The following is a 27,608-nucleotide window of genomic DNA, read 5'->3' as shown; positions in this document are numbered from 1 at the left end:
CTGCCTGCAGACAATGGAATATTATTCAACACTGAAAATTAGTGAGCTATCAAACCAGAAATGTTAACATTAGTTGGTGTGTAGATTTTGCTGCGACAGATATAACAGAGCCGTGTCAAATAGTTTCTCTAGCTGAAGGAAATCGACTAGACCCGGGCTGGAGAAATCTTGCTCAGGGACCTACAGGAGTGTGGTAATGGTGACATATGGGTGATGATGATGGCGATGGTGGATGTGGGAGAAAGCCTAGCACAGGTGACAGTGGTAGGGGTGGTGATGGTTGTGGTGATGAAAATGACCTTGGTGGTGCTAATGGTATGTGGTATGTCTGGGGTTGAAGGTGATAATTGTGACCATGGTGGGAGCAGTGGCAGTGAGGCACGTGACGCTGGTGACAACGGTCTAGCTTGAAGAAGAAATTGCCTCTGCCAAGAAGTTACCAGGTAGCAGAGGGAGCCCCCAGGAAATGGGGTTCTCTTACGGACCAGACATCGTGCAAGTGTTTTTCCTACAGGAATTCACCGAGTTTTTACAACGTCCCTGTCTTGCAATAAGCTCACACCGCAGCTGAGAAAACCCAGGCCTCAAGTTACATTTTGTCTTAGCCTGAGTTCCCTGAGAAAGCAGAAGGTGAGATGAGGGCTTGTGTGCAAGTTGTTTATTTTGGAAAGTGATCCCAGAGAATATGAATGCAAGGAGGAAAAACTAATGCCAGGGTGGATTGTCTTGAATTGGCCATCACTCTAGGCAACAGGGGCTGCTTCCTCATAGCTTTCTCGAGGAATCTTCTGAGGAGCTGAGTAGAATGTGCTTCAGAATTATGTGCATGGGAGAGAAAAGTAAAGACTTTGTTATGGGCTCTGGACCCCTGTGGTTAAGGTTACGTCAGGGATGGAACATACGCGTGAAGGGCATCCCAAGCACCCTCTGCCTTAGAGGAGCCCTGGGCAAGACACAAGGAGATACTCAGCGAAGCCGGGGCCAGCCGCCATCACTCTACACAGGCTACACCTGTGAGCCAAGATGCGCAGTCAGGCACAAAATGTGGCCGTAGCTTTTAGGTGACAGAGCCGGGATTTCAACCAAGTCTGCCAAATTCCAAAGTCCGTGTTCTTTCCATTCTCTCAAGCAGCCAAGGAAGGACACACAGAAAATTCTCACAGTTATTTATGACTAAAAAAAATCAAACCCTCATCATTGACGGTTCCCAAAGTTCAGTCTCTTGTTTGCTGCAGTTAAGCACAGAGGACGTCTTGTTTTGCACTTAGCGTGTGCCCCTAGTGGCCTTTAGGTGGCGCTAGTACATCTTGGCTGCTTGGAGGCGGGTAAAACGTGTGGGTTGTTCGCCAAGTCACAACGGAGCATGTGATTTGGTAACCAGCAAGGTTTTTTTATTAATAGAGCAAGTAACATTTATGAGCCCTCAATAAATAGAATTTTAAAATAAACTTTAGAACATCATGCTAACATAAATAGCAACTTTTTAATCTCCCACCGCTGCCTTTCTGTAAAGATACTCTCTGATGTTCCCTCAATTAAAATAACCTGCAGCCACCAGCTTTTGCAGCCGGGGTAGATTTGGGAGTTTGCAAGTTGACTTGCAAGCCGCTAGAAAAGTCTTGAGTGTGGACTAAGGTTCACTGTTGGGAGAATCATTTTGGGTGTTAGTTGAAACACAGATTCCCGGGAGTCCTCCCGGACCTTCCAGAATCATGGGGGGGAGGAATCTGTGTGTTTACCACAAAGTGGGGGATTTTTATGGAGTCCAATTTCTGTGTCTAGATTGCATTTCTCATCTTGTCCTGGAGAGCCAGCTTGTCAAGAATCTGTCCTGAGTTGCCTCCCTTGGCTAATTGGTACGAAATCCATCTGAAATGAATTACACCTCCTAAAATTTCCAAGGTTGCAGTTTGCACTCTGCCCCTCTTCTGTTCAACATCTTTTCTGAGAACTGGCTGCGAGTCAGGGTTTATCACCAGCACCTGATTCTTGTGCTTAGACCCTCTCTGAGCTGGAGCAAGGAGCTTCACCCTCAGGAGAGTCTGACTTCTGGCCACCATGCCAGGGGTTGTGGTGGGTTTCTTTTACGTCGACTCCTCTTAGTTAGGACTACATTTTCCAGAGTTTTCTTTTCTGCATGGTGGGGACCCCATGCGACATTTTGTGTGAAACTTGGAAGGCAGAAATGAATCAGCAGCTATATTGTCTTCAGTGCTTGGAAGGTGGTTTTGGGGTACTGGTTGGTGTGGTAGGTGATGCTTGTTGTTGCTCCTCACCTGGTTGGTGGGGGGGCAGCAGCCCTGTCCGTAGCGACTCTGCTTCTGCCGAATCTCCTCTCTGGCTTCTCCAACTCCCGTGCCAGCTGCGTGTTTATCTCTGTGACAAAGGGCACCAACTTTGCCTACAGGTCCCTTGCATCACTGAAGATGGCGGCTGGGAGGCCATGAGAGTCTGACATGGCTCCATCCATCTTTGTGCTTTCCTGCTCAGCCTGAAAAGTCTAGCTTGTCCCGTTTTCTCCCTCTTCACATCCACCTTTGCTTTTGCCGACCAGCCCTGCTGACTCAGTCCCCCTACCAGATGTGGAAACAACAGCCCTGTATAAACTGTTTAACCGGCGCTCATGATTACGAACGTTCAAATCCCTTTAAAAAAGCCATAATTGCTTATATTTCTCCTGGCGGTTCTCTGATTAAACCCTGACTGATACAGGTATGGAAAGAAACAATATTAGCAGGCAAATTTGAAGCCTGTCTACATACTGCTTTCTTATGACTCCCAGTTTCTTGAATTTACCACAGCTACCATATAGCACCAGTGTCATAACAGGTTAAAAAAAAAAAACAAAACCTGTCAACTATTACCTTGTTTAGTAACTTGATTAGGAAATCAGCATTTCTTGAGCTCCTATCGCTTTCCAGGTGCCGTGTATGAGGTGCTGAGTCTCAAAGAGGTGTGAAAGCTGCGCCTGGGACTGGCAGGGGGGCAGAACAGTGGGGCTGAGGGTTTTGGAGGCTGTACGAGACCGGATATGCTCTGTCAGCCCCATTGTTTGTCTCGCGGTTTCCCGGAAGTCCCAAGAAAAGTCCAGGCCTGAGCCTGCAGCTGCTGAAGCCAGGGTGTTGGTCAGGCCCCGGCTCTACAAAATCAGAGGTCGGTCTGCAGTCCCCTGCTAGCCGCAGGCCATTGGGGCAGAGTCTGATCAGGTTGGATGCCAGCTTTTCCACCCCCCACCCCTTCCGCTGGATGGATTAGGTTGCAAAGAACTACACCCCCACCACAGTCCAGGATTCTGCAAACGTGGACCTTCTTTTCAGATACCCTTGCCAACAAAGGTAGTCAGAGCTGGTTTTGTAATTATAAATTATTCCTGAAGCTTTTCTTAAGATTCTACTTTATTTTTTTTTCTAATGAAGAGCCACGATAAGACAATTTGGGACAGACTCTAGGTTATTTTGCTTCTTGTCACTGTTAGTACAATTTACAATAATGTGAAAATAATATTAAACTTCCCTATTTAATTGCGATTTGAACAAATCACAGGTGTTCAGCTTTGAGAGAGGTCTTATAAACATGGGAAATGTTATTCTCAGTTGCCCTTCCTGGATAAAGACTTACATAAGTGGACGAGTAAAAATTTGCTTGGCTTCCTTTCAGGTTCTGGCAAGGGACTGGCCGTCCTGCTAATAAGACTACAGCCCAGAACATTGTTAAGCCACAGCCTAGGTGTTGCCTTTGTTATCTAGTTAATCCCCAGGAAGTCTGGTCTTTTTTCTGCTAGAAATAATAGCTCCCATGTATTGAGCTCTTACTATGCACCAGGACTGTACTAAACATTTAAAATACATTACTTCCGTTCTTTCCACAGTCGTTGGAAGTGAGAGTGTGGATGAAGAACGTCTGTGTCATTTGCCCAGATTCAAGTAGCTAGCAAACAGCCTGCTCTTTCCCTACACCAGTGGCTCCCTCGCTGCAGTCCCCAGAGCAGCAGCATCGCCTGGGAACTCATCAGAAATGCAGGTTCTTGAGCCCCGTTCCATACCTGCTGAATTAGAAACCCTGGGAGTGGAGCCCAGCAATCTGTTTAAAACCCTCCAGGTTCTTCTTATGCACACCAGCATTTGGGGAGCACTGAATTAAAGAGTTTACAAGGTCATAGACAACCAACTGTTAAGTTGGATTCTAAAGGTCCTAAAATACTATATGGCATTGGGAAAAAGAGACGTATAATGGGTACTACAGGGAGGTTCTTGGGGAGTGGATTTGGCTTATACAGAAGTGTCAGAGACTGGACTTAGTGTAGCAGAAAGGAAGAAATTTGGGAGTGATGTTTCATATTTTTTTTATACAAATGCTTTTAAGATTTTAAGGATTAAACTATAATTAACATACAATGTTATGTTACTTTCAGGTGTACACCATATGGATTAGACAAGTCTATATATTATTCAGTGATCATCATGGTAAGTGTAGTGACCATCTGTCATCATCTAATGTTATCACAATATCATTGCCTATATTCCCTATGCTGTATTTTTAATACCTGTGGCTTATTTATTTTATAATTGGAAGTTCGTACCTATTAATCCTACCACCCACTATCCCTCTGGCAATGACCAGTTTGTACTCTGTATGTAAGAGTCTGTTTGTTTGAATTTTTTGGTTTGTTTTATTTTTTAGATTCTATATAAGTAAAATCATATGGTATTTATCTTTCTCTGTCTGACTTATTTCACTTAGCATGATATCCTCTAGTTCCATCCCATGTTGTTGCAAATAACAAGAAATTCTTTTTTTTTAAATATATGAAATTTATTGTCATACTGGTTTCCATACAACACCCAGTGCTCATCCCAACAGGTGCCCTCCTCAATACCCATCACCCATCCTCCCCACCCTCCCACCCCCCATCAGCCCTCAGTTTGTTGTCAGTTTTAAAAATTTTTTTTAATGTTTTTATTTATTTTTGAGACAGAGACAGAGCATGAGCAGGGGAGGGGCAGAGAGAGAGGGAGACACAGAATCCGAAGAAGGCTCCAGGCTCTGAGCTATCAGCACAGAGCCCGACGCGGGGCTCGAACCCATGAACCCCGTGAGATCATGGCCTGACCGGAGTCAGATGCTTAACCGACTGAGCCACCCAGGCGCCCCTGTTCTCAGTTTTTAAGAGTCTCTTATGCTTTGGCTCTCTCCCACTCTAACCTCTTTTTTTTTTTTTTTTTTCTTCCCCTCCCCATGGGTTCCTGTTAAGTTTCTCAGGATCCACATAAGAATGAAAACATATGGTATCTGTCTTTCTCTGTATGGCTTATTTCACTTAGCATCACACTCTCCAGTTCCATCCATGTTGCTACAAAGGGCCATATTTCATTCTTTCTCATTACCACGTAGTACTCCATTGTGTATATAAACCACAATTTCTTTATCCATACAAGATATTCTTTTTTATGGCAGAATAATATATCTTTTTAAAAAAATTTTTAATGTTTATTTTTGGGACAGAGAGACAGAGCATGAGCACGGGAGGGGCAGAGAGAGAGGGAGACACAGAATCCAAAGCAGTCTCCAGGCTCTGAGCTGTCAGCACAGAGACCAACGTGGGGCTTGAACTCATGAACTATGAGATCAAGACTTGAGCCAAAGTTGGATACTTAACCAACTGAGCCACCCAGGTGCCTATATATATATATATATATATATATATATATATATATATATATTATATAGGTTATATAGGTGTTATATATATATATATATATATATATATATATAGGTTATATAGGTGTTATAGGTTATATGTGTTATATGTGATATATGTTATGTATATATATATATAAAGTTTCTTATTTATGTTTCTTATATATGTATCTTCTTTATCCATTCATCTATCAGTAGGCACTTGGATTACTTCCATATCTTGGCTATTGTAAATAATACTGTAATAAACATAGGGTGCATATATTTTTTTGAATTAGTGTTTCATTTTCTTTGAGAAAATACCCAGTAGTAGAATAACTGGATCATGTAGTAATTCTATTTTTAAGTTTTTGAGGATCGTCCATACTATTATCCAGTGGTTGCACTAATTTACATTCCCACCAACAGTGCACAAGGGTTCCCTTGTCTCCACATCCTTGTCAACACTTGTTATTTCTTGCCTTTTTGGTACTAGCCGTTCTGACTGGTGTGAGGTGATATCTCATTGTGGTTTTGATTTTCATTTCCCTGATGGTTAGTGGTGTTGAGCATCTTTTTCATGTGTCTGTTGGCCATCTGTATGTCTTCTTTGGAAAAATGTCTATTCAGGTCCTTTACCCATTTTTTAATTGAATTGTTTGGGTCTTTTTGGTGTTGGATTATATGAATTCTTTGTGTTTTTTTGATGTTAACCCCTTATCAGATACATCCTTTGCAAATATCTTTTCCCATTCAGTAGCTTGCTTTTTTGTTTTGTTGATGGTTTCCTTCACCGTGCGAAAGCTTTTTATTTTGGTGTAGTCCCAATTCCTTAGTTTTGCTTTTCCCCCTTTGTTTGAAGAGACCTATCTATACATGTGTTGCTACAAGTGATGGCCAAGAGATTAATGTTTTCTTCTAGGAGTTTGATGGTTTCAGGCCTCATTTTTAGGTCTTTAATCCATTTTGAGTTTATGTTTGTATAGAGTGTAAGAAAGTGGTCCACTTTCATTCTTTTGCATGTAGCTATCTAGTCTTTCCAACACCATTTATTGAAAAGACTGTCTTTCCCCCATTGTATATTCTTGCCTCCTTTGCTGTAGATTAATTGACTATATAGGTGTGGATTTATTTCTGGGCTCTCTATTCTGTTCCACTGATCTATGTATCTGTTTTTATGCCAGTATCCTACTATTTTGATTACTATAGCTGTGTAGTGTATCTTGAAACCTGAGATTGTGATACCTCCTGCTTTGTTCTTCTTTCTCAAGATTGTTTTGACTAGTTAGGGTTTAATTTTGCGGTTCCATACAAATTTTAGGAGTATTTGTTCTAGTTCTATGAAAAATGCCATTGATATTTTGATAGGGATTGCATTGAATCTGTAGATTGCTAGATTGTTTTGGGGAGTATGGATATTTTAACAATATTAGTTCTTCAAATCTATGAGCATGACATATCTTTCCACTTGTTTGTGTCCTTTTTCGTCAATGTCTTATAGTTTTCATAGTATAGGTCTTGCACCTCCTTGGTAAAATTCATTCCTAGGTAGTTTGTTCTTTTCAGTGTAATTGTAAATGGAATTGTTTTCTTAATTTCTCTTTCTTCTACTTTGTTATTAGTGAATACAAATGTGACCGGTTTCTATATATTAATTTTGTATCCTACAACTGCACTGAATTCATGTATCAGTTGTAATAGTTTTTTGGTGGAGTCTTGAGGGTTTTCTCTATATGGTATCATGTCATCTGTGAACAGTGACACTTTTAACCTCTTCCTTACCACTTTGGATGCCTTTTATTTCTTTTTCTTATTTGACTGCTGAAGCTAGGTCTTCAAGTACTGTGTTGAATAAAAGTGATGAGTGGACACCCCTGTCTTGTTCCTGATCTTAGAGGAAACGCTTTCAGTTTTTCACCATTGAGTATGATGTTACCTGTGGGTTTTTCATATATGGACTTTGTTATTTTGAGGCATATTCCTTCTTAACCCACTTTGTTGAGAGTTTTTATCATGAGTGGATGTCTATTTTGTCAAATGCTTTTTTTTGCATCTACTGAGATACTCTTATGGTTTTTATCGTCTCTCCTACTAATGTAATATATCACATTGATTTGTGATTGTTGAACTACCTTTGCATCTCTGGAATAAATCTCATTTGATTGTGGTGAATAATTTTTATAATGTATTGTTGAATTTGGCTTGCTAATATTTTGTTGAGGATTTTTGCATCTATGTTCATCAGAGATACTGGCTTGTAGCTGCTTTTTGTTTTTTTTTTTTTTGGTGTGTCTGTCTGTTTTTGGTATCTGAGTAATGCTGGCCTTGTAGAATGAACATGGAAGTTTTACTTTCTTATCTACTTCTTAGAATACAGTACTTTAAAATTTTACTGATGAAAGGAGTGTGGATTTACTGCAATGAGCAATATGGAGCTATTCTAAAAGTCTGAGCAAGGGAGTGGTCCAGTTGGCTCAACAAACTGGGAAAGTTTGCTGAGTTGGGGAATTTTTTGTGCCTTTATATTTCAGTGAAAAAAAAAAAGCAGGAGTAAATTTCAGGTGCAAGATGTGTGGATGTGCACATGTGTGTAAGTGTGTGAGTGTGTGTAAAGTGCTGGGATGGGGCAGCTCCTTCCATGGGGCAACTTCCATGGGGCAGCTACGTTCAGTGACACTTGTGAGGAATCAGGGGATGGGGAAGATGTTGGCTAACTTACTAAGACAAAGCATTTTTGCCCATTACCTATGCTTACTCCATTTTGGGCAATAAACAAGCATTATTGATTCGTATTAACCTCTATTCTTACATCTTCAGCTGTCTTCACACAATGTTGGCAAGAGTAGAGATGAGGGAAAATGTGCTGAGATGCAATTTCTGGGAATTTGTTAAGAAGATATGCAAACTAACAATGTTTATACTTACACATTTCAAGAATAATTTTCATTTCTAAGGAAATTTTCGGTATGAACATTAATCTCACAGTCGGTCTCCTTCAAAGAATCGTATGGGTTTATCTTTATATGTTACTTCTGTCAGGAAACAACTTGTAATGAAACATTGTGCAGTGGATGGGGAATGCGAAAAGACTAGAGATTCTCAAATGCAAGCATATGACGTTAAAGACTGCATTATGCTACTGCAAGCTGAAGATTGGGATATGGAGTCAGGTATAACTGGATCTGAATTTTGGGTCCCCTACTTAACAAACTGTGTGGCCTTGGGCAGGTCACATTTTTCCAAACCTCTAGATAGATAGAAATAATTGACGTTTGAGAGTTGTGCAAAAGATTAGAAAGAAGAGGTATAAAGCAGGTAGCATGCTGGGCACATGGAAGGCCACGTAATAATAATTAGGATCATCTAATATACTTAATAGTGTTGTGGTCTCCTTAAATGGAGAAATGCACCCAGATTTTTTTTTTTCTTTTTTTAGTGGAAATGCTGGCTCTGCTTCTTGAGCACTCCTGAAATATTGGAGTTGACTTGTGGTGATTTGCGTTGACCACTTCTGCAAGTTAAATTCCCGGAAGTGGAATTGCTCCATCTAAGAGTATATGCATTTGTAATTTTGATACGTATTCCCAAATTGGTTTCTATGGGGCTTATGTTAATTTACTTTCCCACTAGCAAAGTATATGAGTTAGGCAGATACTTTTTGAACGCCAGCAGATGACATTTTGGCGGAAGTTTTACATGTCTGCACATTGTTTGATGCACCTCCCATCGGGAGGTGGACTGTATGTCCCCTCCCTCTGAACCTGGATGGGCTGTGACTGCTTCAAGAAATAGTTGTGGTCAAGTGATGCTCTATGATTTCTGAGGCTATGCCATAAAAGGCCATGTAGCTTCTACCCAGTTCAGTTTGGGAGCTCGCACTATGGAAAGCAACCATTATGAAAGAAGTCTGACCACCCTGACCACCAGGCTGGAGTGGCCGCGTGTAGGCACTCCAATCGACAGCTCAGCTGAACTACCAGCCACAGAAAGGATTAACTGGTGGCCATGTGAGTGAGGGCGACATCTGGACCTCCAGGACATTGGAGCCATTAGATGAGCACAGGCCCAGCTGACATCTGGCTGCAACTGCATTAGATACCCCAACCATGTTGGACACCCCCAGGAGCGAAAACTGTAGACAAGCCCTTCCTGAATCCCTGACCCAGAGTAGTGAGCAAAATGAAACGGTTGCCTCAAGTGTTGGGGTACTTTGTTATGCAGCAATAGTAACTTGGACGCTCTTCTACATTGGTTCTTAAACTTTATTTTCAGCTTCCCTAGAAAGCTTTTACAGTGAGGGTTACATGGGTTTACCCGGCTGAGATGGAATTTCTAGCTCCCAGTGCAACTCCAGTCCTCTCCAGGCCAAGAAAACATAGAAGGAAGTGACTAAGAATGACAGTACCATCGGGACAACTTGGAATCGGCACTAACTTACATTTTTAAAAGTTATTCATTAGTTAATTACAATATTTCAGCTATTATCCAGGAGACAGGGAAAGGACACAAGAGGCCTTCTTTGAGGTCTGAGAGACCTTGCTGTGAGAATTTGGGAAAGATGCTTCATTTCTCTGAGCCTCATTTTATCCATTTGTATGGTTAATATTCAGCTCATGGAGTTCCTGGGACATTAAATGATACAATGTAGGGAAAACGCATAATAGTGACTGTCTAAATACTTTAGCTAGGATATGATGGAGAGTTTCCTATAACTCCTGCCCTCCTAGGCAGTCGCTCAAGGCTGGGCATCACTAGGCTTATTACGGGAAGCCACTCCCTGCAGAAGTGATACTTCTGTAAAACTAATACTTATAACCTCCTCAAGTAGTTGCCCTGCTCCCACCTTTGCCCTCTCTTTTCACCTCACAGGCAGTGTGATTTTAAGTTAAATCCTATCACTTCTCTGCTCAGAGCTGTCTGATGGCTCCCATTTCATCCGGGGTAAAAGCCGGAGTCCTTACTGTAACTTAGAAGACATATTTACCTCATCTTCCGTTACCACTGCTCGCCTCAATCAGCTCCAGCCACTTAGACCTCCTTGCTGTTCCTTGAGCCCTCCCAGAACCACCACAATCCGTCGTGTGAATTGAGCTCTGTAGGAAGTACCCAACCAAGGGGGCAGAGAGAGCAGAAATCCAGCCTGGGCTGCACTTAGCACTCTCTGTTCTTGGCATGATTGACACCAAGGTGTCCTCTTACCTGGCAGCAGTCTTGATTTCCTAAGGCATGCTCCTTCCCCAGGGCCTTTGCACTTGGTGTTCTTTGCCTTGTATTTTCTCCACTCAGAATACCTGAATTGCTCATTAACTTCCCTCAGGCCCTTCCTCAAAGGGTACCTTTATCAGAGAAATCTCCTCTGAGCCCTGTGGACGCGCTATCACCCACCTCCTTCTCCCTGCTTTGTTTTTCTTCACATTACTAATTGCCATCTGGCATTACTGCTGTCTTTACTTACTTTACCTTCTAGACAATGATTCTAGATGAGCTCCTCAACCAGCAGCAGCAGCCTTACCTGGGAACTTGTCAGAAATGCAAACTTCCTGGCCCTACCCCAGACCTTTTGAATCAGAAACCCTGGAAGTGGGACCCATTTACCTGTGTTTTAATAAACCCTGGAGGTAATTCTGATGCACACTCAGGTTTGTTTTTTTGTTTGTTTTTTGTCTATTTTTCATTAGCACCATGCACTAGGAATTCTAAACAATGCCCAGGATAAAATACTCCTTCCTATGGATTAGACTGCATAGCAGCCTACCTCCTCCCTTGCTATACCGCTGAACATACGTAGGTAAATGCTTGTGTATACCATATACATGCAGGCAAATGTATAAATATGTATTTTGCACAACATCCATTCTTTGCCAAATACAAATGGAATAGCACTATGCATTTTTTTTTAATTTTTAAAAATTATTTTATTTTTATTTTAAAATTTACATCCCAGTGAGCTAGCATACAGTGCAATAATGATTTCAGGAGTAGAATCCAGTGATTCATGCCCTACGTGTAACACCCGGTGATGCACACGCAAGTTTGAGAATCACTGGTCTGGGAAAGGAGAGAGAAGGAGCTTTATCTGTTCGTTTTCTGCCGCATCTTCAGAACTTAGAACAGTGTCTAACATAAAGTAGGTGTTCAGTGAATATCTGTCGAGTGAGGACTGAATTTATTGAGCACTTCCCAAGAACAGGGCTGCCTTTTCGTGCTTTATAAATATTAATTCATTTCAGCCTCAATCAGTGCTATGAATTAGATACTATGATTATCACATTTTATAGCTGAGGAACCTGAAGCACAGACTAGGTAATGAGCTCAAGGTCAAAATGGCAGAGCCAGGAACCCAGAGCTCGTGTGTTTAACTACAGGCTGCACGACACTGACTTTCGGTGGGACCAGGGGGGGCTCCAGGGGAAGTGCTGGGCTGCTTCGAGATGCCAGGTAGGGGAGCTTTTTGTAAGAAAAGAAGAGAGGGAAGGATCTCCGTGTCCTGCCGTCACGAGTGGGGCTGGGGCTGAAGGAACACTGTGTCAGGTAACAGGAGACCCAGATTCAGTCCTTTGTTCCCACTTTCTGGGGGTGCGAAATTGCAAGCCATTCAAACTCTTTGAACCTCAACTGTGAAATGAGGTTAATGCTGGAATGTGCCTAAAGCTGGAAGTCTGGAAATTGGGGCCAGGATGGGTCTGCAGCCAGCTCACGCTGTGCTGAAGCAGACACTGGGCCCCTCTTCACGTCCCCTCGGCCACCTCTGACTTCAGCAGCTGCTGTGGTGGAGAGTGCAGGGGGAGCCCAGAAGCCCCTTACCCTAATGACTCGCCCCTCAAGTGTGGCCCCTGAATCTCCCCTCTTTTTGAAAAAATTTTTAAAATATTTATTTTTGAGAGAGATGGGGGGAGGGAGGAGCAGAGAAAGAGGGAGACAGAGAATCCCAAGCAGGCTCCAGGCTCCAAGCTGTCAGCTCAGAGCCTGACGTGGGGCTCAAGCTCACGAACTGTGAGATCATGACCTGAGCTGAAGTCAGATGCGTGACTGACTGAGCCACCCAGGGGCCCTGAATGTCCCCACTTTATTTTTTTAAATGGTTATTTATTTTTGAGAGAGAGAGAGCGAGCAAGCAGGGAAGGGGCAGAGAGAGAGGCACACACACACAGAATCTGAAGCAGGCTCCAGGCTCCCAGCTGTCAGCACAGAACCTGTCGCAGGGCTCAAACTCCTGAACAATGAGATCATGACCTGAGCAGAAGTCAGACGCTTAAATGACTGAGCCACCCAGGTGCCCCTCCCCTCTTTTTAATCCAGGGCTTTCTCTAATGCAAAGGGGGGCAGTCCATTGGGCTTTTTAGTAAGCTTGGTTGAAGTTGACGCCCTTGGAAGCAACGCTCAGCTAAGAGGAAACTGAGACATTCAGTGTGGTTTACTTCTCACAAGGCTGCAGCAGGATCAGGCCCTCACCTGGTTTGGTAACACAGCCTCCGGTCTGCCTTTCCTCCTTCCCTGCCTTCCTCTCTCCTGCTTCCTGGCCTTACCTTCCAAATTAATCACCTGCCTCCAGGTTGCTGTGTCTAAGGCTCTGCTTTAACTAAGACACTTATCTCTCTCCAGGTTGGGGAAAAAAGGAAACCACTCAGGGAGAACACAGATCCAAGGTGCACATCTCTGCCACGAGTGTGGCTGGACGATTGCCTTTGGGCTGTAAATGTGCCTGGCAGCCCGAATTCTGGTCTCAGCTCTGATCAGATAGATGGGGAAACAGATTTTTTCCTCTTTGCTCTGGCAATCAGCTCATTCATTCCAGATTTTAAATGAGCTTTGCAGAAAGACTGACATCTCCAGCATTGTGTTCAGAAGCTGGAGCCAGAGGCTAAAATTTGCTGAAAGTTCAGCTTTTATCCTTTGGATTCAGGAAAGACCTGCCAAGAAAACCCTGCCGGTGGCCGTGCTGTGTAGATCAGAGAGATCAACTCAGCTGCTGGTGGTCATGTGGCCAACCCAAGTCTTCATCTCTGCCCTCTGGGCCATTCTCTTTTTTCCCCCCTCTGGGCAGTACCTGGCTCATCTCACACCACTTCCAAACACAGGAAGGAAAACAACCTTCAAAGAACAAAACAAGGCACATTTTCCTTTTTAAAAGGATCCCTGAGGTTATTTCTGAGTGATGGGTTGTGTTATGGGTGATGTTTATTTTTCCTTTAGGCTTGCTTGTATTTTTTAGATTTTTTGTTAATACCCTGGGACATGTATTTTGTGTGTGTGTGTGTGCGTGTGTGTGCAGCACAAAGATTAAAAAAAATAAATTCAGCTGCACAGATAATTTGTAAATTAAATAAATCATCAAACAGCTGAACATAGAGAGGGATAATACATATACGTACATATATTTATATCTGTATATATTTCCTTCCTTAGGTCTTAAGTCAAATTCCTGCATACTTGGTCCAAATCTCTCCACCAACCCCACCCTGCACCGACTCCACAGCAGCTTTGCAGAAACAAGCTTAAATCTTAGGAACTCAACTTCCTGCAGAACAAAGTGAGAAATAGTCAGAAGACACTCTTGCCGATGGGTAATATTATTATTTTTTTAAGTTTATTTATTTTGAGAGAGAGAGAGAGAATGAACCAGTGGGGGAAGAGCAGAAGGAGAGAGAATCTCAAGCAAGCCCCACACTGTCATCACAGAACCTGACATGGGGCCTGAACCCACGAACCACGAGATTGTGACCTGAGCTGAAACCAAGAGTTGGGTGCTTAACTCATGGAGCCATCCAGGTGTCCCTAAGTTTTTTGCTTTTTTTTTTTTGAGAAAGAGGGACAGGGGATCTGAAGCAGGCTCCGCACTGAGAGCAGAGAGCCCGATGTGGGGCTCAAACTCAGGAAATGTGAGATCATGACCTGAGCTGAAATTGGACACCTGACTGAGCCACTCAGGTGCCCCTAAAATTGTTCTTAAGGACATAGTTCATCCCTGCTGAGGGCTGTAGATGTAGCAGGTGTGACTTTTACTCCCCTGCATTTGAGTTTCAGAATAAGTAACTGGCCCAAGTCACACAGCTAATAAGGGGCAGGGCCAGAATTTAACCCTAGAACTATCTGGCCCCAGAGTCCCTGCTCTCAACTCTGTACTTTTTTCTCTCACTGTGGTGACCTCTTCCAAGGATCCCTCTACCTGGCTGGCAGGAAACTTAACTTCAGATATTACTGAGGTTCTCGTCTCTGCAGGGTCAAATACAAATTCTCAGCTTGGAGTGAGGAGGGGGTCATGAGTCCAAGGTGCTCTCCCTTGGACTGTGACTCCTTGAGTTCCATAGTGGCGGCCATCCTCAGGACTGGTTTTCCCACCTGGCTCCTAGCAAGCTAAGGAGGCACTCTTCAGGCCCCCTGCATGGGCCCCCGTCTACTGGGGCTTACCCGGCATGCCCGGCCCAGAGTCTGTCCTGTGTGGAGACCCCAAACCCCACTCCAAGAGTATAGTCTCACGGCATTTCTGCCTCCTTTCTCAATCCAGATAATGGCCCCTGTCATCTCTTCCTGCAAACGCCTGGTTGAATCCTCAGTTGTGCTGAAACAAAGGATTTTTGATTAGTTCATGAGGTTGCCTGGAGAAGGGGGCAAATATCTTAGTGCCATCCCTCCGATCAGGGTGGGAGGTAGGGAAGGACAGACTAATAGCATGTATGAGTTTGTAAATAATTTATCCTCCTGCACATTCCCATGAACCAAGAGCATGTGAAGTAAACGAATCAGGAGGGAAGCAGAGGTGGGAAGCAGAAAAGCAAGAATGCCTTGAGGATGATTGTTAAAAATACCCAAACGCCACCCCAGATTAATGGAATCAGAATCCGCCAGAGGTTTTTATAACGATTAGCACGTGAGATCCTTAGGTCTGCAGGGTCTGGAAACATGTTGCTCCACCCATGAACTGGCCTCCTACTGTTGAGCAAGGAAAGGTAGTAGATAAGGCCTATCAGGACAGCTAGAGCAAACCTCATGGCTCTGCCCCAGCAATGGGAGGCAGTGTCATGTGTGTGTGTGTGCAAGTGGGGTTGTTGGGGGTTGCTCCTGGCAGCACAATCAGAGGGAAAACAGGTCACTTGTTGGTTGACTGACATTAGGAAAAAAGGAAGTGTTCAGGAGAATTATCTAAAACCTGAGAAGGAAGTAAAAAGATCCTGAAGATCCAGATGAACTTCAGGATCATCTGAAGTTCAAGGAATGGAACTTTGTTTGATTTGCTATTCACAAGTTGATTAGATCCCATTCATTGCACAGCTCTAAAAAGTTAGAGATTAAGTTGCATTAAACTAACAATGGATTTTTTTTTTCTTGTCCAGTAGAGGACATTACTCAGACATTACAGTTTTATTGCCTTGTGTGGCGTTCCTCAACATTGTACATCTGACCATATGAACCAAATTTCTCATAGCCTCCTAGAACTGTCTTTGCCTTTCTGCTAGTTCCCACATTAATGAATTGAATACAACTTTGAGTGTGCTTATTACCATTTGTATGAGAATTACGATGACCTTCAAATTATGTTTGGGCAAAGCATACTGAGTGTTTTTAGGTCCGAGGAGGAAGCTGAGGCAGCGAACAGGAAACCAGTCAGATGCCAGCTGACAGGTAGAGCCCTAGGAAAGGTGCGGTGAGCAGTTCAGAATGAAGGTCATGAACCCAAAAAGGCTCACGAGGGTCATACTGTTCAGGTGCAGCATCGCTGGGGTGGACCGGGATTGTTTTGAGGAACTGTTCTGGACCAATCACACAACTCTTGCCCTGTTAGGAAGTTCAGTATTAAGTCCTATGCTCATTTGTTCTTCCTCTTTTCAGCCCACAGGTTTTTACTCATGTTTCCCCATTCTTATTTTTTTCTTAATTGGTCTTTTTTTTCCCTTTATTTAAATACTGGTTACTTAGCATACAGTGCTGTATTGATTTCAAGAGTAGAATTCAGTGATTCATCACTTACATACAACACCCAGGGCTTATTACAACAAGTACCCTCCTTAATACCCATCACCCATTTAGCCCATCTCCTACCCCATACCCCCTCCAGCAACCCTCAGTTTCTTCTATGTATTTAAGAGTGTCTTATGATTTGTCCCCCCCCTTCTTTTTCCCTACCCAGATACGTTCATCTGTTTTGTTTCTTTAATTCGTAAAATCATACGGTATTTGTCTTTCTGTGAATTACTTATTTCACTCAGTATAATACACTATAGCTCCATCCATATTGTTACAAACAGCAAGATTTCATTTTTTTGATGGCTGAGCAATATTCCATTGTGTGTGTGTGTGTGTGTGGGGGGTATATACCACATCTTCTTTATTCATTCATCAGTCAGTGGACACTTGGGCTCTTGCCATAATTTGGGTGTTGTTGATAATTCTGCTATAAACATTAGGGTACATATATGCCTTCAAATCTGTATTTTTGGATCCTTTGGGGAAATACTTAGCAGTGCAGTTGCTGGATCATAGGTAATTCTATCTTTAACTCTTTGAGGAACCTCCATATGGTTTTCCAGAGTGGCTGCACCAGTTTGCATTCTCACCAACAGTGTAAGAGGGTTCCCCTTTCTCCACTTCCTCACCAACACCTGTTGTCTCTTGTGTTGTTAATTTTAGCCATTCTGACTGGTATGATATGGTATCTCATTGTTGTTGTGATTTGTATTTCCCTGATGATAAGTGATATTGAGCATCTTTTCATGTGTCTGTTAGCCATCTGGGTGTCTTCTGTCCATTTCTTCACAGGATTATTTGTTTTTTGGATGTCGAGTTTGATAAGTTCTTTGTAGATTTTGGATAGTAACCCTTTATTAGATATGTCATTTACAAATATCTTCTTCCATTCTGTAGGCTGCCTTTTAGTTGCCTTTTAGTTTTGTTGATTATGTCCTTCGCTATGCAGAAGCTTTTTATCTTGAAGTCCCAATAGTTTATTTTTGCTTTTGTTTTCCATGCCTCTGGTGATGTGTCTAGTAAGAAGTTGCTCCGGTCAAGGTGAAAGAGGTTGTGGCCTGTGTTCTCCTCTAGGATTTTGATGGTTTCCTGTCTCGCATTTAGGTCTTTCATCCATTTTGAATTTATTTTTATGTATGGTGTAAGAAAGTGGTCCAGTTTCATTCTAACATGTTGCTGTCCAGTTTTTCCAATACTAGTTGTTGAATAGGCTGTCTGTTTTTGATTGGATATTCTTTCCTGCTTTGTTGAAGATTAGTTGACCATATAGTATGGGGGCATTTCTGGATTTTCTATTTTGTTCCCTTGATCTATGTGTCTGTTTTTGTGCCAGTATCATACTGTCTTGATGACTACAGCTTTGTAATACAGCCTGAAGTCCAGAATCATGATGACTCCAGCTCTGCTTTTCTTTGTCAGGATTGCTTTGGCTATTTAGGGTCTTTGAGGTTCCATACAAATGTTAGGGTTGTTTGTTCTAGCTCTGTGAAAAATACTGGTGGTTTTGATAGGGGTTGCATTAAATGCAACAATATTCTTTTAACAATGTTTGTTCTTTTAACAATGTTTGTTCTTTCAATCCATGAGCATGGGATGTTTTTCCATTGTTTTGTGTCCTCTTCAGTTTCTTTCATAAATGTTCTATAGTTTTCAGAGTACAGATCACTTACCTCTTTGGTTAGGTTTATTGCTAGATATCTTACTGTTTTTGGTACAGTTGTAAATGGGATTGAACCCTTGATTTTTTTTTTTTCTGTTGCTTCATTATCGGTGTATAGAGACGCAACCAATTTCTGTAAATTGATTTTATATCCTGCGATTTTGCCGAATCTGTGTCTTAGTTCTAGCAATGTTTTGGTGGAGTCTTCAGGTTGTCTACATACAGGATCATGTTGTGAGCATATAGTGAAAGTTTGACTTCTTCCTTGCTGATTTAGATGCCTTTTATTTCTTTTTGTTGTCTGATTGCTGAGGCTAAGACTTCTAGTACTATGTTAAATAGTAATGGTGAGAGTGGCCATCCCTGTTTTGTTCCTGCCTGTAGGGGAAAGGCTCTCAGGTTTTCCCCATTGAGGATGATATTAGTTGTGCGTCTTTCATATGTGGCTTTATGATGTTGATCAATTCCTACTTTAATGAGGGTTTTCATTAAGAATGGATGCTATATTTTGTCAAATGCTTTCTCTGCATCTATTGAGAAGATCATATGGTCCTTATTCTCTTTAGTAATGTCGTGTATCACGTTGATTGATTTGCAGATACTGAACCAAATAAATCCCATTTGGTCATGGTGAGTAATTCTTTTAATGTGCTGTTTGATTCTATTTGTTAATATCTTGTTTAGAATTTTTGCATCCATGTTCCTCAGGGATATGGCTTATAGTTCTCCATTTTAATGGCATCTTGGTCTGGTTTTGGAATCAAGGTAATGCTGTCCTTATAGTATGAGTTTGGAAGTTTTCATTCCATTTCTATTTTTTGGAACAGTTTGAGAAGAATAGGTATGAACTCTTCTTTAAATGTCTGATAGAATTCTTCTGGGATGCCATATGGCCCTTGACTTTTGTTTGTTGGGAGATTTTTGATCAGTGTTTCAATTTCTTTGATGGTTACAGGTCTATTCAAATTATCTATTTCTTCCTGTTTCAGTTTTGGTAGTTTTTATGTTTCTAGGAATTTGTCCATTTCTTCCAGATTGCCCATTTGTTGGCATATAATTTTTCATAATATTCTCTTATAATTGTTTGTACTTCTGTGATGTTGGTTGTGATCTTTCCTCTTTCATTTGTGACTTTGTTTATTTGGGTCCTTTCTATTTTGTTTTTGATAAGTCTGGCTAGGGGGTTATCAATTTTATAAATTCTTTCAAAGAACCAGCTCTTAGTTTCATTGATCTGTTCTACTGGTTTGTTTGTTTGTTTGTTTGTTTGTATATCATTTATTTTTGCTCTAGTCTTCATTATTTCCCCTTTTCTGCTGGCTTTAGGCTTTATTTGCTATTCCTTTTCCAGCTCCTTTAGGTGTAAGATTAGGTTGTGTATTTGAGACTTTTCTTGCTTCTTGAAGTAGGCCTGTATTGCAATATACTTCCCTTTTTGGACTACGTTTGCATCCCAAAGGTTTTGGACTGTTGTGTTTTCATTTTCATTTGCTTCTGTGTACTTTTTTTTATTTAAAAAAAAATTTTTTTTTTCAACGTTTATTTATTTTTGGGACAGAGAGAGACAGAGCATGAACGGGGGAGGGGCAGAGAGAGAGGGAGACACAGAATCTGAAACAGGCTCCGGGCTCTGAGCCATCAGCCCAGAGCCTGACGCGGGGCTCGAACTCACGGACCGTGAGATCGTGACCTGGCTGAAGTCGGACGCTTAACCGACTGCGCCACCCAGGCGCCACTCTGTGTACTTTTTAATTTCTTCTTTAATTTCCTGGGCAATCCCACCATTCTTTAGGAGGATGGTCTTTAATCTCCATGTATTTGTGGTCTTTCCAATTTTTTTCTTGTGGTTGACTTCAGGTTTCATAGCGTGTGTTCAGAAGATATTCATGGTATGAGCTCAATATTTTTGTACTTGTTGAGGCCTGATTTGTGACCCAGTATGTAATCTATTCTGGAGAATGCCCCATGTGCATGTGAGAAGAATGTGTATTCTGCTGCTTTAGGATTGAATGTTCTGAATATATCTGTTAAGTCCATCCATTCCAGTGTGTCATTCAGAGCTATTGTTTCCTTGTTGATTTTCTGCTTAGATGATCTGTCCATTGCTATAAGTGGGGTTTCAAATCCCCCTACTATTATTGTATTATTATTAATGAGTTCTTTATGTTTGTGATTAATTGATTTACATATTTGAGTATTCCAAGTTGTCATGAATATTTATAACTGTTAGATCTTCTCTGTGGGTAGACCTCTTAATTATGATGTAATGCCCTTCTTCATCTCTTTTTACAGTCTTTGGTTTAAAGTCTAGATTGTCTGATATAAGTATGGCTACTCTGTCATTCTTTTGATGTCTATTAGATAGATTGTTATCCATTCCCTCGCTTTGAATCTGCAGGTGCCTTGTGTCTAAAATGAGTGTCTTGTAGGAAACCTATGGATGGATCCTGTTATTTTATCCATTCTGATACCCTATGTCTTTTGATTGGAGCATTTAGTCCATTTACATTCAGAGTGATTATTGATAGATGTGAATTTCATGCCTTTGTGTTACCTGTAGAGTTGGTGTTTCTGGTAATGCTCTTTGTTGCTTTTGGTCCTCCCACCCCTGGCAAAGAGTCCCCTTTAGTATTTCTTTCAGGGCTGGTTTAGTGGTCATGAACTCCTTTAGTTTTTGTTTGTCTGGGAAACTCTTTATCTCTCCCTTCATTCTGAATGTCAGCCTTGCTGGATAAAGTATTCTTGGCTGCCTAGTTGTCCCATTCAGCATGTTCAATATATCATGTCATTCCCTTCTGTCCTGTCAAGTTTGTGTGGACAGATGTGCTGCAAATCTGATCTGTCTTCTCTTATAGGTGAGGACGTTTTCCCCCCTTGCTGCTTTTAGGATGCTTTCTTTGTCTTTGTATTTTGTGAATTTGAGTATGGTATGTCTTAGTGATGGCTGGCTTTTGTTGAATTTAGTGGGAGTTCTCTATTTCTTGGATTTCGATGTCTGTTTCCACCCCCAGGTGAAGGAAATTTTCAACTATAATTTGTTCAAATAAACCTCCTGCCCCTTTTTTTCTCTCTTCATCTTCTGGGACTCCTATGATATGAATGTTATTATGCTTTAAGGAGTTGCTGAATATCCTTTGTCTACATTCGTAATCCAATACTTATCTTTTCCCTCTGTAGACAAGCTTGCGCCCACCACTCCTCAGGAAGCCCTCATAGAAGAGCAAACAATCACCCCTCCTGTGTCCCTAGCTTGTGTCAGATCTCTGCCTTCTCCCTCTGTCTGAGCTGTCCACCTGGTTCCCCTGTGTTTTATCTTAGGTGCAGGTGGGTTTCAAAACTCCAAACTTCAGGGACCCTCATGGCACAGACCCATAATGATTCTCGGGCAGAGGTCCTCCCTGTGCTGTGGCCAGGAGCTGTTTTTTCCTGGCCAGAAAAAAGGTCGGTCAACCACATAGCACCTTGGAGTTTATGATAAAGCTTAGCAGGAAGCCGGCACCAAGGCTCACTGCCCGCAGTCAGAGTCCCTGTTCCTATGCTAGTGAATGGGGCAGCTCAATGGTGCCCTCAGGGTTTTTTGTCCCCAAAGAGGCCATGCCACCTCTCCCAAATCACTCCAAGAAGAGGAACTATTTCTCCCCATGTGACCCAGGAACTGTTTCTCTCCATATGACTCAGATGGAGCTGCCCACTTCCTAGTCTCTGCCCTCCTTCCCCACCGGAACATTGCTAAGCCCACAGGCATGACTCTGGTGATGGTGCAGACCTTTAAAACTTCAGACTTTGCTCTATGTTGCTTATTAAGACTTGTGGTTACTTATCCCCCCCTCCTTTTTCCAATCAATGGGTTTAGGAAGAGTTTTTCTTGTGGAATCACTTGTGCATGTTTTCACTGTCTCTCTCTCTCTTTCTCCCTTGCTCCTCTCTTTGTGATCAGCGTTCTTTTCCCTTAAAAGCACTTGTAGCCCCTTTCTTGCCCAAATGAACTCTCTGCAGCTCCTACCTTCTATGAGGTGGTCATTTTTCTACTTGTATATGTGCAGTTTTGTTCTCTCAGTTGTCCGATCAATTTCTTGGATATTCACAATAATTTGATATTTATCTCACTGTGTTTGAGGGACAAGGCAAGCTTGGGGTCCCCCTACTCCTCTGCCAGCTTAACTCCTCCCCTTCTTTTGTTTTGTGTTTGTTATTTGAAGTACCATTATATTATAAGCTGCTTAAATTCCTGTTATAACTTAGCAGAGAAAAAAAAATCCACAAAATAAAGGTAGATGCCTCAGTATTAAAACCTGATTTAAGTGGACATGGTTGTTCATAATTATTATGCCCTTTGTTTTTATTTTGTTTTACTTATTGATTAATATCTATTGTGTCTAATAGTTAGAGGCTAGAGCTGTAAGTCTAGATATAAGTCTTTATATTAAGTTCTAAGAGAGCAAGTTTCAGGTTACATTTATGCAGTTAGACATTTATGCTTAAGCAGGAACAAACAAGCAGAGTAAAGTTGGAATTAGAGTTAGTTTACAGACCACCTGCTTGGCAAGATCTGGAAAGTTCTAGTTCTTTATCTTGTGGGAGTTTTTTTCTTGTTTTGTTTTTGTTTTCTTTTGTGTTTTGTGTTTTTGTTTTTTTCCCTGTAGGCTTTATACTCAGTGCAGAGCCCAATGTGGGGCTTGAACTTATGGCCCTGAAATCAAGACCTGAGCTAAGATCAAGAGTCAGATGCTCAATTGACTGGGCCACCCAGGCACCATTTGTAGTAGCTCTTGATAGCACCTTGCACAAAAGAAAGCCTCTCTAACATGACAATGTTCTAGGGATATGGTTTGGCTCACTGTTTAGGTAAGTGAGGGAACCAAGAATCCTTTTAAATCAGGGGCTAGACCCAGAACTTTTGAGAATCATCTCTCAGGCAACATTTCCAAAAATATACCAGGCTTGTTAAATTCTTATATTCTGTTTGTATAATGATGGGAAGCATCTGTAGCATATGTGGAAATTCCCATATGTAGGACATCACTGATTTCACCAAAGAATCCATTTCCAATGGTCATGTTAATTAACAAAATACCTGGTGTTGGAGATAAAAACATCTAAAACACTGGTGGTAGCCATCTCTGGTGTGTGGCCTTTTGATTAAGTGCTACTTGACCATTCAGATTAGGGCAATACACTTCTCCTAGGGTGTAGATGAAAACCAAAACCTACATGCCATACTGTGGGAAAATGTTTTGAAGAATTTTCCATAGCATCACACTCAGGATATGGGAAAATTTACTGAGCTCTATCTGGCCTGTGTAGGAATTAAATAATAAGTCAGTCAGAATATCTTTGAGTCAAAGTTTGATAATTCCCATAGCAGTAACTTTGAAAAAATAGTAAGTGCTTTGAAAATGGAAAGCACTGCCTTATGTAGATTATGGTAATTAAAAAAGATTTATGCAGAAGCTTCAAAAAATGGGATTAAGCATGCTTTTAACCTGTATCTTGGCATCATAAAGTTGACTTTCAGGCTAAGTCAGTTTTCTAGAAAGGCAGGGTTTCCTGTAATACTCAAAAGTTTACTTAAATATAAACCTTGGAAAGATTGTTGATTAGTAACCTTGGGATCATTAGTTTGTGTTATGAGGAACTACATTTGTTAGAATATTTATTATAGCCTGCAGCATTTATCATTTAAAGTTGAAAGCTATGTTTGTCATTGAGATTGAATTTATGGCTAACCTTGGGATCACTGATCCCCTGACTATGATCTCTTGATCTTATTGTAATTAGCAAGTCATAGCATGAAAATGAACTTTTTTTTTTTTTTTTTAAGGAAGGACTGTTATTCTTCCTTCCATAAGTTCTATCTAAATAAACATTAAATATGTGACATAAAACAAATTCTTTTTCTCCCACAATGGGTTTGGATCTCTTGCCCTGTAGCCTGATGAAGTTGTGTTACAGAATTACTGAATATTCTGGATATAGTTTTAAAAATGATGATATTACATGAATGACCAAAAGTGTAGGCTTTGACTATATGAAGATAGGTTGTTCTTTTTGTTTGTGTTTTGTTTCTTAATTCCTTCCTATCTGCTCTTTGTCATGGGTGCAGAAATCTTGTATCTCCAAAGAACATAGAGTTTGGGATTAGTCTGGATTCCAAGAGCCAATGAAGTACCACTCCCACTGTGAATTTTCAGCTAGCATTTGTTGGTGATGACTGGGGTTCTTCGTCTTTGGGGATCCAAAAATCCTCATACCTTCCTTTCTGCCCCCAAATGAAGAAGGTCTTTAGGTCTCTGTTTATAGGGATGAGGATGGAGGACAAGACTGTGGTCCTGAGTGTCCCTTCCAGCTTCCAGATCAAGAGATGTTTGAGAGGGGGACAAGGCTGATGTTACCAATGAAGTTAGTTTGTTCGCTAAGGCATATTCTTCTGATGGGGTCTCATGTTGGTTCATGGAGTTGACAATTATCCATCTTCTTCATGGCAGCTAGCATCTTACCTCCTGAAGACTTCATAAAGACATTATGAATCACAGATGACATTTCTTGCATCACTTCCCCTCTTGCTATTTCTCATCCATGAAGGGCTTGTGAGGGGTGGCTTACATCTGAGATTCTGTTGCAGGCTGGCTGTTATACACCTTTAATTGAATACACCAAGTTACAAACTTGTGACTAGCATTGCCTGACTCATTCCATGAGTCGCATGTAAATGTCTTTAAGTTTTCAGAGTACTAGAGCTGTAATCATTTTTTGGGAATTCCTGTGTATAGCACCAAGCCTAAGTCTTCTCTTGACAGCCTTAAAACTCTCTTCCCTGGCTCCTCAATAATCCCTTCCCTTTCTGGAATCACTGTGAACTCCATCTCTCATGTAAACTTCCAGGCTTTCAGTAGGGCCTGGAAATTATTTACTCCTTGGTTAAATTCTGTTATAGGTGCCCCTTTCCCTCCATAATTTCCTAGAATCATCCCTTCATCCTCTGCCATCTGTCCTCCCATTAGTGAAGATGAAAATGGAGATGGTTATTTAAGGCAGTTTTCAGGTAGAAGAGCAGAGAGAATGTAACAGCAGTAGAGTGAGTAGAGGTCATTAGTTATTGAAGAAAATTACCATTAATTGCTTATGTGTTTCTTGGGAAAATTGCATCACCTTTTATGACCTCAAGTTTTCCCTGAAAAATAATGAGATTTGACTAGATGATCTGAGAGATCCTTTCCAGGGCTAAATTTTATAAACTGCACAAATATTTGTTGCTGCTGAATATTTTATTTGGCTCTAGGATTCCTCGTAGCAAAAGAAAACAGGAAGAGATGTTGAGTTATCTGGTGTTCATTGACAAAATGACATGCAGGCTTGCATCTGCAGAGAGGGAATAAAACTCAAGTAAGAAAATCTAATATTGGACCCTGGAAAAAGTTTTAGATTTTGTCTACCTAAGTGTCATAATGATGATTCTGAGTTACAAATGACAAAAATCAAAATAAAACAACCACCCCCAAACAAACAAAAACAGTAGAAGAAGGGCAGGTACTTGAATGCCCTCAGAGTTTCATCTCTGCTTTCCTTTGCGTTTTGAGGTCAGGATGGCTGCCCATGAAGTTGAAACCACGGCAACAGACAAATTCAGCATCATATCTTTAAAAAGTTTTTTTTAATGTTTATTTTTGAGAGACAGAGTGTGAGCAGGTGAGGGGCAGAGAGGGAGACACAGAATCTGAAGGAGGCTCCAGGCTGCACTGAGCTATCAGCACAGAGCCAGATACAGGGCTTGAACTCACAAACCATGAGATCATGACCTGAGCCGAAGTCAGATGCTTAACCGACTGAGCTACCCAGGTGCCCCTATGCTTTTAAAGCTTTATAACTGAGATGTTGGGGGGAAAATCTAAGGAAGAATTTTGATTGGCCAGTCTTGGGTCACATGCTGATTCCTAGACCAATCATGGGGTGGGGACTGCAGCTCCCACTGGAACAGAGGTTGGAATGGAAGTTTCTCACAAGGTGGCTGGTTATCATTCCAGGTGGGCAAAAAGTAAATGATTGTTTTACCTTGTCCTGGTTGTTCTCTTTATCCCTTCTACTCTAGGTTTGGGTCTACCATATAAATTTGCCCTTCTCAAAAGTTCATTATACAGTCAAAGCCCTAGGTCTTCCAAAAAAAATTATGACTTAGCTCCTGACCAAAGTTTATGTGCCCAGTCTTCTCAGTGTCTCTCTCTAAGGGCTGTTCATGATAATGACTAGCAACCTTGATCAATTTGTGCTACCAGCAAATTGGCCAGAGGTGATAAAGTCCATCTGATAAAAACCACCAAGGAGACACTTATCATCCAACAAAGTTAACCTGCTGAACAAGGGGACTCATGCACCAAAAGGATGATAGGACACCTCACCAAAGGAAGACACAAGCTTGTTCTAGTATTTGGGGAAATGGTGGGGTTTAAGTAAAATTTCAACAAAGCAGTGATAGGCTCACTCAGAGCAAAGAGGTGGGGATATATTAAGAGTTGACATTAGGCCTGGGCCGAGATGAGAACTCAGGGTCCTGTTTCCTGGGAAACTACACAGTTGAGATAAGTATGGAATGTTGTGTTTAAAACCCTTATCTGAAGCTCTGGATCTGGGTTGGAAATCCAGGCTGTTTTTCTGTGTTAAAATGACTTAGATCCTCTAGGCAAAAAAGAGGTATTTCATTCTCACTAAATGTGATTTCAAACAGCAGTTTCTGACAGTCAATGATTTTAGGGAACAAGTTTTTTCATGTCCTTTTGTTAATTAACAAAAGCATTTTTTTTTCCTCCCAGAGCTTCACAGAAGAGATTCTTTCTCTTCTACTTATCAGATATATGCTTGATCAGGGTCTCTCTTGAAATAACAGCATGGCTTTTGTAGCCAATATCAAGGAGTGAGTTAAGGTGGAAATGTCATGTCATTCACAAAGAGAAGTTGAAGGATCTTTGGAGTTTCCGTATATTATTGAGGCAATTATTTGCCATTTATTCACTCTGCAGATATTTGTGGAGCTCCTACTGTGTGTTAATCTTTGCAAAGGAGATAGAATTTCTACCCTTGAGCAGCTCACAATTTAGTGATGGATACAATGAGTAAGGAAAAAAAAAAACTCCATGAGCCAGGGTGAGGGCAACAGTGGATTTTGTCATACACGTTTGTGAGAGCAAAGAGGAGGAAGTTGTGAACTCTGAGTTTGGGAATCTGGTTCTACCCATGGGGAGAACAGTCAGTGGGAGGAGGAATCTGGGGTCCTGAGGAGAGGAGACTTTGTTCTGAAGAAGTTGGCACGCGTAGGAGA

General features: G+C 41.5%; 1 protein-coding gene across 1 annotated transcript in view; it reads left to right on the top strand.

Annotated features, from left to right (window-relative positions):
• The first annotated feature begins 219 nt into the window (after positions 1-219).
• The window catches only part of LOC102950795 (collagen alpha-4(VI) chain-like), a 147,103-nt gene continuing 119,714 nt past the window's right edge, over positions 220-27,608 (top strand). The window contains 2 exon segments of the mRNA XM_042998360.1: positions 220-315; positions 11,144-11,294. Coding sequence (XP_042854294.1) covers positions 220-315; positions 11,144-11,294 — 247 coding nt within the window.

The sequence above is a fragment of the Panthera tigris genome, chromosome C2, assembly GCF_018350195.1.
Source record: "Panthera tigris isolate Pti1 chromosome C2, P.tigris_Pti1_mat1.1, whole genome shotgun sequence".
Classification (NCBI taxonomy): Eukaryota; Metazoa; Chordata; class Mammalia; order Carnivora; family Felidae; genus Panthera; species Panthera tigris.
This window is presented reverse-complemented; position numbering and strand designations above follow the sequence as displayed.